This window comes from Podarcis melisellensis (assembly GCF_964234715.1).
Source record: "Podarcis melisellensis genome assembly, chromosome: 16".
Taxonomy (NCBI): Eukaryota; Metazoa; Chordata; class Lepidosauria; order Squamata; family Lacertidae; genus Podarcis; species Podarcis melisellensis.
The window spans coordinates 13,359,607-13,377,331 of record NC_138533.1 but is presented as its reverse complement, the minus strand read 5'-3'; the positions used below and the strand labels follow the sequence as shown (position 1 = coordinate 13,377,331).

Below are 17,725 nucleotides of genomic sequence, written 5' to 3'. Positions count from 1 at the left end.
AAGACAGCTCCGGGCCCCTTCTGCCCAGCTCAAGACCCTGATGGAATGCAGATTCTCTACCTCGTTTCTCCCCGAAGTAGAGCGTCTGTTGAGCAGGATTGGACCACTGTAGGGAGGAGTCATCAGGGTCTTCCACTTCACACTGGAGGAGCACCTTGGAGCCTGCAACCACGATTTCATCCGACGTCGTTGGCTGGCTCCCTGCAGGAAATCAAGAGGGATGTTGAACATAAGAAGAGAGAGAGAGAAGGGTGGGGTGGGGAGAGACGCTGAACAACCTACCAACATAAACATATGCAAGAGCCTAGTTCTCATTGAGGTGTGTCTGGGGCTCTAACACTTTGGGCTACAGCAGAAAGTTCACATCACAGAATGTCTCCCCCATACAAATTAAGTCCCCTGCACAAGGGAAAACTGTCATTTTAGTGAAAAGCTAAGCTTAAAAAATCCATCTCCCTTCACATGCAAATTCTATCAACACCCAGCAAATGTGGAGGTAATTATATATATAACTTCACACACACACACACACACACACACACACACACACACACACACGAAAAGGATGTTGAAATACCGTATGGACACCCCTGCAAGCAAAACTGGGAGAAATGCGGGAGGAATGTTCATTGCCCTTATAACTGCTCTGCGAAGAAATCAGAACAAATGCTCACTAACACAGCAACCATCCTCCCAGCCCCTCACCACACCTGCAAGCTTTGTGTCGGCAAGTCAGGATGAATGCTCAGTAAACAGGTCATTTGGAAGATCCCAAAGGTGCCAAACAGTCAAGAAACACGATGAAGAAGGAGAACAACAGCCTGTTTTAGAGGCTTTAGGCCTCTGGGCTAGTTGCCAGAATAGTGTGCAGCAAAGCCAGATTATTCCTCCTCCGCCTTTTCTTCATCTTCTCCTCCTCCTCTTCCTCACACAATCATAGGATTGCAGAGTTGGATGGGACCCCAAGGGTCATCTAGTCGAACCCCCTGAAGTGCAGGGAACCACAGCTCAAAAATTCCAGACAGAGGGCAAAAATTGTGCTTGAGCTTGCTTTCCCACCATTCCTTTTTCCTTGTATGCTGCGTCTCTTTTAGATTTGCGAGCCTGATGGGCTGGGAACTCCTTTAGTGCCAATTTTTGTAAGCTGCTCTGGGCCAATGGTGTGTAAGTGCTGCAAATAAATAAATAGTGGCCCCTTTCCAATGGAAAGGAACCCCACTTAGTTCCCAAGATTTCACCATGCACCGGCCAACCACTCTAAAGCCTTGCCTGACCATCTTAAGGACTAGAAACCTGAAGCGATGTCTGCCTCCAGGTCCTGGTTCTGGCAGTTGCAACATGGCATATCCTGTCTTACACTGCACCAGTGGCGTAGCGTGGGGGGTGCAGGGGGGGCCGGCCGCACCGGGCGCAACATCTGGGGGTTAGGGTTAGGGGGCGCAAATCCATGGGTTAGGGGGTGCAAATTACTTGCCTTGCCCCGGGTGCTGACAACCCACGCTACGCCACTGCACTGCACATTCCCCATTGAAGAACAGCTAAGCAGCATACTGTTGGGATTGCTCAGTCAGTGGAGCAGGAGACTTTTAATTTCAGGGTCGTGGGTTTCAGCCCCACACAGGGCAAAAGATTCCTGCATTGCAAGGGGTTAGACTAGATGACTCTTGTGTTCCCTTCCAATTCTACAGTTCTATGATTCTTTGAGGACCCATCACTGCTGGGTCCTCGGGGGGGGGGGGGAGGACATTGAGCAATTTACTGGAAGTTTCCTTGCTAAGCCAGCAGCAGCAGCAGTCAAATAAACATATTTTAAGAATGTGCTTTCGTTGCCAGCAACCCTTCTCAAGTCGTTGCCTCTGGGCTCTGTGGGCGTCTCCGCTAAGCACATTCCATCCCGCCTCGTTGGCCGGGGTTACGGCCCCAAGTTCCTCCCCACCTCTGCTCTGTCCAAAGAACCCAGGCAAGAAGCAGCTGGAGAATAAAATCGCCCCTAGCGCGCAGCCTCAGCTGCCTGGCAAAACAGCAGCCCCTTGTCCTGTGTCCACTTCCCCCACGCAGCCAAAGTATGCACAGCAGTGGCATTTCAGCACATGGCTGTGGCACAATCGACCGCAGCATCAAAATCACTTCAGTCAGGGCTGGATTAAGACTTTTCGGGGCTCATAGCACTTAAAAGATTTTGGAGCCCCCATATATATATCGAATTCAAAACATAAACAACAATAAACTGTAAAGTAAAATTCTATTTTTCAAAATGAAACGGAACTTACAGTCAGGTGGGAAACAATGCTTGTTTTTGTAGACTTCCACTTTATTTATATTTGACCTGACCCCCCCGCAATTACATAGTCTTTGATCAGCTCCTCAAAACTAATCTTATGCAATGCATCTGCTTCTATACTTAGTTGTGATAAGGCAGCCAGCCCACCTTGTTGCCTAGTTGCTCCGCTGGGATTTAAAAAATATACTTCAATTGAGAAAATGAATGCTCAGCTGAGCCACTGGCGACCATTAATGCTAAAAATCTGGCAATGGAAAATTTCTGTGGTGCCCCCCCCCCAACTTCCCTCTGATGCCCTGAGCACCTGCTTATTTTGCTTAATGGTTAATCCAGCCCTGGGAACAATTCAGGAATGTACCTGAGCAGGTATCCTGATTTGTAAGGATGCATCAAGAGCCCTGCTGAACTATGCCAAAAAGCCCATGGAGCCCACAGAAAGCTGCCTTACCCCAAGCCGGGCTATTGGTTTGTCCAGCTCAGTGTTGTTGACACTGGCTGGCAGCAGCTCTCTGGGGTTTCAGGCAGGGAACATTCCCGGCCTTACTTGGAGATTTCGGCGATTGAAACCGGCACCCTTCTGCATGCAAAGCAGATGGCCTACTGAGTTACAGACCTTTCCCAACAGGGGAAGGTGCCTTATTGATCCATTTAGCTTAGTCTTGGCAGCACTGACTGGCAGCAGCTCTCCAGGAGTTTAGATGGGGGTCTTTCCCCAGCCCTGACAAGTGATGCCAGGGATTGTGTCCGGGACCTTCTGCATGCAAAACAGGTTCTTCTGACCACTAAAGCATTTCCTCATCAAACTGCTTCCCTCAGAAGTTGGCATGGCACACTCCAACAGCCAGCCAGATGCCTCTTTGGAGGCTGGCAAGCAGGACATGAATTCTGCAGCCCTCTCCACACAGTCGTCTCCTTCTGCACACATTCCAGCTTGTCAATAGCCTCTTTAAACTGTGGTGCCCAGACCTGGATACAGCATGTCTGGGGTTTCGGAAAACCTGGAGCATGGCCTGCCAGTGTGGACTTCACTGGCTCATGGTCAAGCAACCAGCCAGCATAGCAATGGCCCCAGCAGCAGAACCTCGTCAGAGACAAGGTGGTGTTCCTGTCAATTCCATATAACACTAGCCGTAAAGGATCTACACTGACTCCTGGTATGTTTCCAAGCACAATTCAAAGTGTTGGGGCTGACCTTTAAAGCCCTAAATGGCTTCGGCCCTGTATACGTTCCACCCCTTTCATTCAGCTCAAAACTAAGGTCCAGCCCTGAGGGCCTTCTGGTGGTTCCCTCACTGCGAGAAGTGAGATTACAGGGAACCAGGCAGAGGGCCTTCTCAGTAGTGGTGCCCGCCTAGTGGAACGCCCTCCCATCAGATGTCAAGGAAATAAACAACTATCTGGCTTTTAGAAGACATCTGATGGCAGATCTGTATCGGGACTTTTTAAATGTTTGACGTTTGATGTTTATATGTGTGGCTGGTGCACCCAGTTAGATGGGCAGGGTATAAATAATAAAATAATTGTTGTTGTTGTTTTCTGCTCAAATCAGGAGGGTTGAGGAGTATATGGAAGGAGGCTTGGGGTGTGTGTGTGTGTGTGTGTGTGTGTGTGTGTGTGTGTGTGTAGAAACCTCTGGCTTTTGCACGGCTGGAATGTCACTTTCTGTACAAAGGTAAGAATCAGATCGATGCCTGTGCCCATCTATGCCTCTGGCCCCGTCCACCATGGGCAGGTGGCCCCTGGAAGGCTGTCCACTAGGGAAGGTGGCCCTCAGCCCAACAAAAGTTCTCTACCCTGCTGCAACATGTGAGCATACTCTTGGCAGCCTGGTTCATAAACCATGTGTAAATTATGGGCGATGGGCCAGAGGAACTACAGTGAGACAGAGCACCTAAATCCTTGAAAACAGCCTGTACTAGAAACCATAAACTTGTCTCCCAGTAGGGAAAGGAGAGACAATCAATTCTGTTCACATTTAAAGGCAAAGCTACCTAATCCCTACTTCCCAAAACAGTACACAAACTGAAACGCATCCCCTCTTTGAAATTCACACGTCTCCGAATTTTGCAGTTCACTTCTCCAGCTCAGCACTGTGTACCTGGGCCCATCACAATGCACACAGGATGATGATTTATGTTTGCTTTTCCTCCAAGGAGCTCTGTGTGGTTTTTGCACAGTTCCCCTCTCCATTTTATCCTCACAACAACCATGGGAGGTAGGTGAGGCTGAGAGCAAGTGACTAGCCGAAGACCACCCAGTGAGCTTCATGGCTAGGGTTGCCAATTCAAACACTACAGTATTTGAAATATGGCAGCCCTATTCATGGCCGAGTGGGGATTCGAACTCTGGTCACCCAGGTTCTAGACCAACAAACTAACCACTACGCCATGCTCGCTCTCTAGTAAGAAGAATGCACCCAAATGCTTTGTACCAGTGGAACTTCCTTTGCAAAAATGTGTAGCTAGGCAAAGTTGGGTACAGTGATGGAGAAATTTGCATGAAAACGCTGATGGATTTCCACAACGACTTTTTTAAAAATCACAAACTGATGCAGAGAACTAAACTTAGGACTGTAGAAATGAGGAACAGAGAGAAACTGAAATGGACAGATTTCCCTTCCTCCCTGCTGAGTGAATCTTTGCTGCCCAATGTTTAATCCTCCTTGCCCAAACGCAACCAGGCTCCAGTCTATTTTCTGCTGTCAAATCTCATCCCCTTTTCTCTGCTCTTTGGTTGCCATGGAAAAGAATTGATCTTTATATCATCTTCCGAAGAAAAACAGTGCCTCTTCACCCCCTTTGGAAGACGCCACCAATGCCCCATGGCTGTCAATCTTCTTGACTTGCGTCTAAAAGGGACAAGGGGGACCCGGGGAGCGTGTTCCGTATGAAACTGGGTCAAGGGGGAGCAAATGAACCAAACCCCAGGTGCATTGTGGGGGGGGAACCTGCACCATTTGTTTTCAGAGAGAGAGAGAGCAAAGGAGCAGAGCTCATTCAGGTGCTCTGCCCCAGGACCTGTTTTTATTATTTACGACCAAAAAAAGTGCCTGTGCTTTGGATGGAGAATATCTATATATCGCGGGGAGCCCATTATACCTTCTCCAGTGAGCAGCCTGCCTGAGGGGACCTGGGCTGCTCAGCAATGGGGGCAGCGAGCAGATGGTCTGTTCCAGCATGTTGAATAATGCTAGGCTTTATTTCCCCCAATAGGACAGAATGGATGGCCCCCTTGGTGGTTTTGGCTGTTTGCCGCTGCATCTTAGATGGCAAAGGGAAAAGCTCAGTGACAGAGCATTTGCTTTCCATGCAAGAAGGCCCAGATTCCATCTCCAGGGAGCACATAAACTATGGAACTCTCTCTCTCAGAAGGAAGTGATGGCCACCAAGCAACCGAGATGGCTTTAAAAGAGGATTAGACAAACTCACAGAGGAGAGGGCTACCGAAGGATACCAAGCCATGATGACTATGCTCCACAGTTGCTTCTGAATGCCAGAAAACACAAGAGGGGAGAAGGCTCTTGTGCTCAGATCCTGCTTGTGAGTTCCCCACAAGCATCTGGTTGGCCACTGTGAGAACAGGATGCTGGACCAGATGGGCCATTGGCTTGATCCAGTAGGCTCTTCTCATGTTCTTAGCTGCTGCCAGTCATTGTGTAGACAACTCTGAGCTAGACTGACCAAGGATCTGACTCCATATACAGTCATACCTCTTGTTACGTTTGCTTAATGATACGTTTTTTTCAGGTTGCATCCCATGGCAACCCGGAAGTGCTGGAAAGGGTTGCTTCCGGGTTTCACCACTCGCGCATGCACAGATGCGCAAAATGACATCACGCGCATGTGCAGAAGTAGCGAATTGCGACCCGTGCATGCACAGACGTGGGTTGCGTTCCTTTCAGGTTGCAAATGGGGCTCCGGAACGGATCCTGTTCGCAACCAGAGGTACCACGGTAAAGCAGATTCTGAGGTTACCCATTGACTCTAGTTCCATAGAATTCATTGGGAGTCACTTCAGTTGGATATCTCAGTGGGTTGGAGCGTAGTGCTGATAATGCCAAGGTTGCATGTTCATTGCCCAGATGGGATAGGTGCACATCCCTGCATTTTTGAGCGTTGGGCAAGATTTGTCCTCATGGTCCTTCCGACTCTATGATTCTAAAACAGTCATACCTTGGTTGTCGAACAGAATCTGTTCCGGAAGTCAGTTTGACTCCCGAAAATGTTCAAATACCAAGGCATGGATTCCAATTGGCTGCAGGAGCTTTCTGCACTCAATCGGAAGCTGCGTCGGACATTCGGTTTCCCCAAAAACGTTCACAAACCCGAACACTCGCTCCCGGGTTTGCGGCATTCGGGAGCCAAAACGTTCGAGTCACAAGGTGTTCCAGAACTAAGGAACAACTGTAATTGTTTTTAATGATTTCCCCCTTATGGTTTTAGCTGTTGTTATTTTCATCTGTAAGCTGCCTTGAGTTCTTGTAGGAAGAAAAGGCAGGTTAACAACAACAACAACAACATCATCATAAATTATTTCCAACAATAAGGAACATGTGGATCTATACAGGGAAGGAGTGCTCAATGTAACTCCCCCAAAGCAGGATAGCTTGGAGGGGGAGCCAAAATATATATTATATTGGTGCAGATATATATTAATTACATCCACCTTCAGTCCTTGGGACTGGAGAGGATAAGGCCGCTATCAATGGGTACCAGCCAATATGGCTGTGTTTTACCCTGACTGTTGGAGGCAGTATGTGCCTCTGAAGACCAGTTGCTGGGAATCACTGTTGACATTTCCATTCCACCTTAAGGAACAGGCGTGTGGAATTGTTGCATGTCACATGTCTGTTTACATTCCAGCACAGTATGCTGGGAACTTCCATTGTGTGTATAGCTTTTGCTTTTAGCTGTTCTCTCTGAGACGACATGAGAAAGAGACGACATGTTTCTTTGTCCTGATTTATGATTAATAAATCTGTAGTTGTAGTATGCTTCCACAAGCCTCATGCCTATTCTGTGTGCGCAGTTCGATCTGCTGATAGTGTGCCCTGGCTTTGAAGCCTGGGTCGCTGATTTACATCGGAGCAGAAGTGATAGTCTTCGCAGCAGGACGGCTGGAAGGAGATGGCCCAGCCGGGGCTAGCCAGCTGGCCTCCCGGCCCTCTGCATGCCGACAATCACAAGTGGAGAGTGTTGCTCTTCTGCTCACGATCTGCTTGGGGGCTTCCCATATAGGCCCCTGGCTGGCCCCTGTGAGAACAGGAAACTGGATGAGATGGGGCCCCTTTGCCCCAATCCAGCAGGGCTTGTCTTACATTCTTAAGCTCAGGATGTGAAATAAATAGATGGTGGACTATGGAATGGCTGGGTAGAATGGGAGAGAGAGAAGGAGCTTATTTAAAGAAGCCATTTGAAAACAACAATAACCAACAACTTTAAATGGTTTCTTTAAATAAGCGGATTCTTTCTTCCAAAACACACTCCAAGTTTCACCCTCTATTTATTTCACATCCTGAGCTTAAGAACATAAGAACCTAGTGGGTTTTAAATGAGGGTCAGGCGTGGAAACAGCCTTTTCCCCTTGGAATAAACTTGACCAACTGGAGGTTGGATCAAAAATGTGTCTCATGCACAACGGAGAGAGAGATTTTTTAATGATGCCAGGAAGCAGCAAAAGACCAGCACGGATCCGGAAGGGCAGAATGTGAAAGAGAAGGAGAGAAGGAGGGGTGGAGGAGTCATAATCGATGTGGAGGAGGGAGGGGCCAAATCAATACAACTGGGGGCTGGTGGGGCGGGTGGGTTGGGAAAATACCTCCAGAGGAAGAAAAGGAGGCAGCAAATGAGAGGAACAATGCAGCAAATAGCAAAGGAGGAGGAACAATAGCAACTGTGATTTAATTTATTTTTTTTCCCAGGCAGCCAAGAAAATCCCAGGGGTTGATGGTCTGAAACCACGACAAAACACCATTTGTATCACTGTTATTCTTTGCTATAGCGACATAAAGCAACCAAGCATGGACAGATAAAACAAAACAAAAGGCAGGATGCCCCAAAGGGAGGTGAAACTGTCACAGGCAAACAAAGACACATGCGGCAGCCGAGGGCGTAGCCGAGTGGCCTGGGCTCAAGGATACGCGTGTGTGTCCTGCTCACAGTCTCCTCATCGTGGCATCTGGTCGGCCACTGGGAGAACAGGATCTGCATTATGATGGGGCCCCTTTGGCCTGATCCAGCACTCAGGCTCTATTGACCTTCTTCTTCAGAAAGTCTCCCATGTTAGTTGGTTTCATCTTCTTGCCCTTTCTGCAACCAAAATGGCCCTGTCTGCAGGCTCTCGTGGCCATCTGGTTGTCTATCCTGGCCACTGTTAAGATACCATGGATATGGGATGCGGGTGGTGCTATGGTCTAAACCACTAAGCCTCTTGGGCTTGCCAATTGGAAGGTCAGCGGTTTGAATCCCCGAGACAGAGTGAGCTCACGTTGCTCTGTCCCAGCTTCTGCCAACAGAACAGTTCGAAAGCACGCCAGTGCAAGTAGATAAATAGGTACCACTGCGGTGGGAAGGTAAACGGCGTTTCCGTGCACTCTGGTTTCTGTCATGGTGTCCCATTGCGCCAGAAGTGGTTTAGTCATGCTGACCACATAACCCAGAAAGTGGTCTGAGGACAAACGCCAGCTTCCTCAGCCTGAAAAGCGAGATGAGCGCCGCAACCCCATAGTTGCCTTTGACTGGACTTAACCATCCAGGGGTCCTTTACTTTTTACCTTTTTACCATGGATAGCTCAGTTGGTAGAGCATGAGACTCTTAATCTCAGGGTCATGGGTTTGAGCACAGGATGCAACCCATGGTCTCTGAGCCTAAACTACCTCACAGGGTTGTCGTGAGGATAAAATAAAATAAAGACGTGAGCAGGAGACCATTTATGCCACCTTGAACTCCTGGGAGGAAAGGCAGGATATGAATGTGATAAATAGTAGACGGAAGGATAAGAACATGAGACTCATAATCTCAGGGTTGTGGGTTTGCTTATATTAATTTATAGGTTTTAGTCAGGAATAGAATATTTTTACTGAACAAATGTTTTCACTGTTAGTGTCATCTGATAATGTTTCTCTCCCTCCCCACCCAATATTATATCTTCAGAAAATAAAATAAACCAAACCCTTCCAGATTACATTTCTCCCAGTCATGAGATTCCGACTGGGGACCTGTGGAAACTGCATGCCTGGCACTGGAGGCATTGGGGGGAGGGAGAGCATACAAAAAAATGCCAAGGGAATGGAGCAATGGATCACAAAGCATTTGGCTTAAGATGCCGGCAAGGCCCGGAACGGAGTCCTGCCCGAGGCGACGGATGCCAGGACCTGCTTGCATGTGATAACAGCTGCCCCTGACAAGGAATGCAAGCAGAGCGCTTTGGAGCCAGTCCAACTGCTGTTCCCTGGGGACTGCAAGGCAACTGTGGACACCCTGCAGGCGGCGAGATGCTATGGATTCGCTCCGCTCCAAGGGCAGTGGAGCAGACGCCTGCTCATGAGACAAAGGAGCAGGAGGGAAGGAGGGGGAGGCTGGAAAATAGGCCGCGTGTCCTACTTAAGAACATAGGTAGCTGCAGTATACATACCTTCCCAAATTTCTCCAATGAAAATTAGGGATGCCCCATTATTATTATTATTATATTTATACCATACCCATCTCACAGGGTTGCCCCAGACACTCTGGCAGCTTCCAACATATATACAGTGGTACCTCAGGTTACATACGCTTCAGGTTACAGACGCCGCTAACCCAGAAATAGTGCTTCAGGTTAAGAACTTTGCTTCAGGATGAGAACAGAAATCATGCTCTGGCGGCGCGGCTGCATGGGGAGGCCCCATTAGCTAAAGTGGTGCTTCAGGTTAAGAACAGTTTCAGGTTAAGAATGGACCTCCGGAACGAACTAAGTACTTAACCCGAAGTACCACTGTACATATAGTGTGTGTATATGTGTGTGTGTGTGTGTGTGTGTGTGTGTAGCATGGGTTGCCAGTGTCTAGAGCCACACGGACGGCAGGGTGGGTGGTTAGGGAAACAGATGGAGTATGCATGCACATTCAGCTGCCTAATGGCATCTGTGTCACCTGGAAGATCACAACCACAGAGACAACATAAGAAGAGTTGTTCTGTTGTCCGGAGAGGTCACTTCCTGGTTCGCATGGAGAAGCTGTTTTCAATGGAGCCCAGCGACGGAAGCATGCAGCTGTATTGAGGTAGCACCGGATGTTGAAATTTTGTGCTCCTAACCATTTTGTTACGCAGGTGGTGCTATGGTCTAAACCAGTGTTTCCCAACCTTTTTTGGGCAAAGGCACACTTGTTTCATGAAAAAAATCTCGAGGCACACCACCATGCCAGATGGGGAAAGGTCACTTTTTACTTATGTAAAAAAAAATAAAAAAATAGTAACAGCATAGAAGGTAGAGAAGGTAGGACTCGAACCAGTGGATTCACGTTACAATAAAGATTTTGACTAAACATGGGAAAGAACTTTCTGCTGGTAAGGGCTGTTCAACAGGGGAATGGTCTCCCTCGGGAGGTTTTTCCCTTCTTGGAGGTTTTTAAGCAGAGGTGGGATGTCTGTCTGCCATGGATGCTATGGCTGAGATTCCTGCACTGCAGGGGTTGTACAGTACTGGATAGCCCTGGGGATCCCTTCCAACTCTACGATTCTATTAGGATCCCTTTTATAAAAGAGAGAACTTTAATGGCACGGCCATTATTTATTTCGGCTTCTCCCAACGGGGCCACGAAGGATCAGAAAAGCTGAAGAAGAGACCCTTCCTCAGAGGAGGCGGGAGACCACCGGACCCGCCGAGGAGGGGAATCCGGCCGCCTTTCCCTCCAGAGCTTCGCCTTTTGCCCCGGCCAAGTTGCGCCGAGGGCGCCTTGCGGGCTCTGCGTGGCTTCAGGCGGAGCCTAGGAGCCACTTCCCAGCCTGGAGGGCAGGCTGTGCGCGGACCCCGCCACTCTCGGGGCGCGACCCAGACCCGGCTGCCTTCCACGGCCAGCAGAGGTAGGCCGCCGGCTTCTCACCCGGCGGAACTGGGGCGTCCCGGGCGCAGCGCCGTGCTCCCCGCTCCTCCCGCCCTGCCCCCTTCTCCCGGGTGCCCCCTCCCTCCTTTGTTCTCCGGAGCCCCGCCTCCCCCTCTGCCCCAGCTCGCCTATTGGCTCACGCAGCTGCCACTCAGGTGGGGGCCCGCTTTGGCCCCGCTCCCCGGCCGCCGAGAGAGAGAGGGAGCGTGCGGGGCGGGGCTGGGCGGCCGGGCGTCTCCTTCCCTGCACTGCTTCGGCCGCGTCTGCAGCCGCCGCGGGACCAGGCGGGAGGCCAGTCATGCCCAGACACTGCCAGCCGCTCGGAAGGAGCCGTCGCTCCGCCGGGCAGCGCCTGCCTGCGCGCCCCTCGCTCCCTGCGCCGAGGATGGCGGGGGCGCCGGGCGCAAGGCAGCGCCGGGGCTGCTGGGCAAGCGGCAGATGCTGATGCAGTTTGGGGAATTCCTGTCACAGGGAGCAAGGCAGAAGTGGATGACGGGGCACGTTCCCCGGGGGAGCGGGGCCGGAGGATTAGCCCGACTCGCCCGCCTCCCTCCCACGGCACACTAGGCAACGTCCGGCGGCACACTAGTGTGCCGCGGAACACCGGTTGGGAAACACTGGTCTAAACCACTGAGCCTAGGTCTTGCCGATTGGAAGGTCGGCGGTTCGAATCCCCACGATGGGGTGAGCTCCCGTTGCTCAGTCCCTGCTCCTGCCAACCTAGCCGTTCGAAAGCACGTCAAAGCGCAAGTAGATCAATAGATACCACTCTGGCGGGAAGGTAAACGGTGTTTCCGTGCGCTGCTCTGGTTTTACCAGAAGCGGCTTAGTCATGCTGGCCACATGACCCGGAAAAACTGTCTGCAGACAAACGCCAGCTCCCTCGGCCAGTAAAGCGAGATGCACGCCGCAACCCCAGAGTCATTTGCGGCTGGACGTAACTGTCAAGGGTCCTTTACCTTTACCTTTTTAACCATTTTGTACCCTGAGCAACCACCCCTGTGGTCCTCCTACGCCACGCCACTGTTGTGCACCACGGTGTGTCCTCAGACATCCAACTATTGACACCCACCAAAAGGAATGGTGTTGAATTCCTCCAATCACAAATTGGCTAAAGGAGGAGCACGAGCAACAGGAGGGAAATATGCCAGTCTAAAATCCTGGAATATGCTTCCAATGAGTGTAGTACATTAGGAGGGCCACATAACCTTCTGTGCAACCTTCCAAGGGCCATATGCCAGCAGTGGGCACGGCCAGAGGGGAAGGTGGGAGGCGCAACACAGGTGTTTACTTCTGTACCAGTATGTTAAGAGTTTCTTTCTCTAGCCTCCATTCAGGCAGGCAAGAAGCATTATCAGAGTTCAAGGACACAATCCAGCCAGACAATACTCTCAGGGTGCAGCCAGCAGAGAGTGCTGAGGACCAGCCAGGGAGACCTGGAGGGTTGCATTCAGATCCTGGGCCTGAGGGTCCCCAAGACTGGTGCTGATAGCACTGAATTAGAAGGACTAATGGTCTGATAAGGCAGCTTTTTGTATTCCTATTGAAATCAGCCCCTCATCCAAAACAATGGGGACTGGGACCTTCACTTAATTTTAGTAGAAAAGTCAAGCCTTGTAGTACAGCACATGCTTTGCATGTAAAATGTCATGGGTTAAATCCTGGGCATCTCCAGTTTCCTGTCTGAAAACTTGTAGAGCTGCTGCTGGTCTGTGTAGACAATATGGGGCTAGGTGGACCAATATCTTCCTTTGCTCCTGCTTTGTATGGGCTGAAACAGGCAGGATAAAGGAGGAATGAGCAGAGGAGGGAGCTGACAGGATCAGCCGAGAGGCTTCCCTGGGTGAGTGACACAGTTCAGGCTGAAGAAGAGCGTTTTGTCGATTTTCTTCATCAATGTTTCCCGCCACGTACAGAAGAATTTCCCTTTTTGGAACAAAGTTTCCCTCCAGACTCATGTTAGAGTTGTTAGGTGACATTTTATGCCATAATGACACAAAATAAGTTGGGAGGGGGAATACATAATATTTTCTTTTTTTAAAAAAAATCATTGCCACTCATAACACAGGTTAAGAACATTAGGGACTTGATCTATTTTCGCTTAGAGGTTATTGCTTAGCTATATCAGGTCAAGCTATTTGTCTACTGAGGCCAGTATTGCCAACTCTGACTGGCAGCTGCTGTAACTGGAGATGCTGGGGGTTGAACCCGGAGCCTTCTGCATTAAGAGGTGGTGCTCTACCATTGAGCTATGGTGCTTTCCCCAAATGGTACTTAATTTGCATGAGCTGGAAGTGGGCGGAAAAACTCCTTTGTACAGTAGATTAGTTTGTGGACACATTCACTGCTCTCTACCCTTCATTCAGGAAAGCCAGAGCCATTATCCGTTTGTTTGTTTGTTTGTTTGTTTGTTTGTTCTCCATCGTTCTGCCCGGACACTGAGGTCCAACGCCGAGGGCCTTCTGCCGGTTCCCTCGCTACGAGAAGCCAAGTTACAGGGAACTAGGCAGAGGGCCTTCTTGGTAGTGGCACCTGCCCTGTGGAACGCGCTCCCACCAGATGTCAAAGAGGAAAATAACTACCAAACTTTTAGAAGACATCTGAAGGCAGCCCTGTTTAGGGAAGCTTTTAATGTTTAATAGGTTATTGTATTTTAGTGTTTTGTTGGAAGCCGCCCAGTGTGGCTGGGGAAACCCAGCCAGATGGGCGGGGTATAAATAAATTATTATTATTATTATTATTATTATTATTATTATTATTATTATTCGTTTGTTTTCTATACTGGCCTTCATCAGATGACCACACGGCCATTTACAACATAAAAACACAAAAATACATACTTTAATCACAAACAAAAACAATAACGCCCCTCAAGGTAAAGGTAAAGAGACCCCTGACCATTAGGTCCAGTCGTGACCGACTCTGGGGTTGTGGCGCTCATCTCGCTTTATTGGCCGAGGGAGCAGGCATACAGCTTCCGGGTCATGTGGCCAGCATGACTAAGCCGCTTCTGGCGAACCAGAGCAGCACACGGAAACACCGTTTACCTTCCCGCTGGAGCAGTACCTATTTATCTACTTGCACTTTGACGTGCTTTTGAACTGCTAGGTTGGCAGGAGCAGGGACCAAGCAACGGGAGCTCAACCCGTTGCGGGGATTCGAACCGCCGATCTTCTGATCAGCAAGTCCTAGGCTCTGTGGTTTAACCCACAGCGACACCCGCGTCCCTTGTAATAACGCCCCTTACACACAGTTTTAAAGGCCACAGATTATTTAATTAACCAAAGGCCAGGGAGAAGATAAATGTTTTTGCCTGGAGCCTAAAGATATGTCATGAAGGTGCCAGACGAGCCTCCCTGGGGAGAATTAAAGGAACCAAAGAGGGTGAAAAGCAGGGCTGGTGAAGAGTGTGGCCCAAGGAGAGTCTCAAGGACCAGAGAGAGAAGCCTGGAGGGCCACATCTGGACATCTGTCCTAAGATTCCCCACCTATCTGTGACAGCTCCCACCATTCCTGGCTATTAGCTACACTGGCAGGGCCTGCTGGGAGCTGAAGTCCAGCAATATCTGGAGAACCACAAGTTCTCCAACTCCCTGGTTTATGGTGTTAAGCACATGTTGGGACAAAACTCCAAGAACCTCCCACAAGAAAAATGTGCAGCAATTCGTGGTGCAAACACACACCAGTGCTCTAAATATCTGGGTAGGTAAAGGTAAAGGGACCCCTGACCATTAGGTCCAGCCGTGGCCGACTCTGGGGTTGCGGCACTCATCTCGCTTTATTGGCCGAGGGAGCTGGTGTACAGCTTCTGGGTCATGTGGCCAGCATGACGAAGCCGCTTCTGGCAAACCAGAGCAGCGCACGGAAACCCCGTTTACCTTCCCGCCGGAGTGCTACCTATTTATCTACTTGCACTTTGACGTGCTTTCGAACTGCTAGGTTGGCAGGAGCTGGGACCAAGCAACGGGAGCTCACCCCGTCGTGGGGATTCGAACCGCTGACCTTCTGATCGTCAAGTCCTAGGCTCTGTGGTTTAACCCACAGCGCCACCCGCATCCCAAATATCTGGGTAGGTTTGTCTAAGTCAGCCTTTCTCAAACTTGGGTCCCCGTATATGGTTGGACTACAACTCCCATCATCCCTAGCTAGCAGGACCCGTGGCCAGGGATCATGGGGGTTGTAGTCCAACAACATCTGGGTAGTCCAAGTTTGAGGAAGGCTGGTCTAAACAAAAATGTTTTTAGCTGGCTATGAAATAAGTACAGTGAAGGCACCTGCCTGATATCCATAGGCAGGGAGTTCCAAAGTGGAACATGAAAAGACTGTTTTCTTACAAATGTGGAATGGGCATTACATGGCACCTGCAATGGTGCCAGTTCCTCAAATTGAAGTGATTGGGTGGGCTAAGGAGATCTCACAGGTCCCAAGTTGTTAAAAGGCTTTCTACATAACACCTTGAACTTGGCCCAGTAGCATATTGGCAACCAGCGCAGACCTCCAAGCAAAGGTGTCAGCTATCGTGCCGCAGCATTCTGCACTACCCGCAGCTTCCAGATCAGGAGCAAGGGGAGCCCCTCTCAGAGTGCACCACTGCAGTAATCCAAATATTATCACTTTCCCTCCTAGTCCTTCAAAGAGGCTTACAAGTGTTCCATAAAAGCCGCATCAAAAAATAAAAGGGGAAGGCACATCAATTAACAGCCTTAAAAACACTGTTCCAAAGTCAAAAGCTACCAAGGCTGCAAAAAACTTGATTGTGGATTTTATTTTATTTTTAAAAAATACATTATAAAGGTCTTGATTTCCATAAACTGCCTAGACGGCTGCTCTAGCATAACTCAGACATGCCCATTTGTCCATCTTACCCTGACTGCAGCTTTCAAAACAAGCCCATTCAACAAATCACAAGTCATCACAGTGGTACGGAATTCATCCAAAACTCTTGTGCCTTGTCGGAAATGCTGCACGAGAGCCTTCATTCTGACTGTCAATCAGCGGCAGGATCCCCTCTTCCCCCACATCCATTAACCGTCTCTGTTTTAGCAAATTAATTAATTAACTAATTACTATAAATATTACAGTCTCTCGCTATAGGTGATGGTATCTAAGATGACAGTTTTCCTTGACTAATTAATACAGACAAATCATTTAGTCTTTGGAGGGAGGGGAGTCTTAAATCAAGATGCTGCTATCGGCTCCATGCAGCCTCTCAGAGGGGTCAGCTCCCAATCACTTCCAAGGAATAATCCATGTTTTTAAAAACTGTGATTAAATCAGCAGCTCGGTTGTTCCCACTTAACAGCTTCCGATGAACGCCTTAATTACAATCCAGCTGAATCCTCTGTGTTTCAGCAATAACATTTTGCACATATATAGTGTTCGAGCAGGGTTGGTGGGATCTGTGGTCCTCCGAATGCTGCTAGACTCCAACTCCCATCTGCCCCAGCCAGCATAGGGTGTTGGATTAGGATCTGGGAAAGACCAGGGTTTGAAACCCCATTTGACCATGAAGCTCACTGGGTGACCATGGCTCCTGAGAGTGGTGCAGCACTAAAAACTGCTAGCACATTTGCAAAGCTAAGCAGGGTCCAGTATGGTTAACAAATCGGATGGGAGACCCTGTGTTGAGATGCCTGCATTGTGGAGGGTTGGATTCTCAGCCTAACCTTCCATGCAGGGGTTTGTGTTGATTAAATGAGGAGGGGGAGAACCATCTACGTCACCTTGAGCTCCTTGGAGGGAAAAGTGTGATATAAATTCAGTAAATAATTACAAGCGGCCCGGGACAATGAATGCTGTGCTCCAGAAACATCTGGAGGGCCACAGGCTCCCCTCCCACCTCTGCTTTCGGATGTTCAAAGCACTCCCCACACATCTGCACAAGAACCCTGCGAAGTAGGTCATAAGGCTGAATGAAATCACTCCCCCCGGGCAATTAGTTATGGCATTTAGAACGCTGAACAAATCAGAATGAGGGCAGAATTAGGAGGCAATGCTAATTCAGCCCAGCACTCTCTAATCATAGTGGATGACCAGATGTTTACAGGCAGGGCTGGCACTAGCCCTACTCTATGGCTCATAAGAAGGTGTATATTAGTCAAAGCTGCTTACAGAAAAAATGGGCTTATTAGCAGAAATAGGCATTAAAATGCTGGCAAGTTTTCACAACGATTTTTTAAAATGTGAGGAACGGAATTTAAGACAAGGGGGAAAAGAGAAATGGGGAAAAGCTGAAATGGACCGATTGCTCCATCTATTGCGGAAGCTGATATAAACAGCTTACTTAGGCCACCTAGGGTGTTCAGGGTAGAGAAGAAAGATTTGAACCCAGGACTTTCTGGTCATAGCTCAGGTTGCAAACCTA

General features: G+C 49.2%; 1 protein-coding gene across 4 annotated transcripts in view; it reads right to left on the bottom strand.

The window, feature by feature from the left end:
• CADM3 (cell adhesion molecule 3) overlaps positions 1-17,725 on the bottom strand; it is a 99,869-nt gene that overhangs the window by 30,899 nt on the left and 51,245 nt on the right. For all 4 annotated transcript variants that reach the window (XM_081891748.1, XM_081891749.1, XM_081891750.1 and 1 more), the window contains exon 2: positions 61-201. In XM_081891748.1, coding sequence (XP_081747874.1) covers positions 61-201 — 141 coding nt within the window. The remainder of the gene's footprint in view (positions 1-60; positions 202-17,725) is intronic.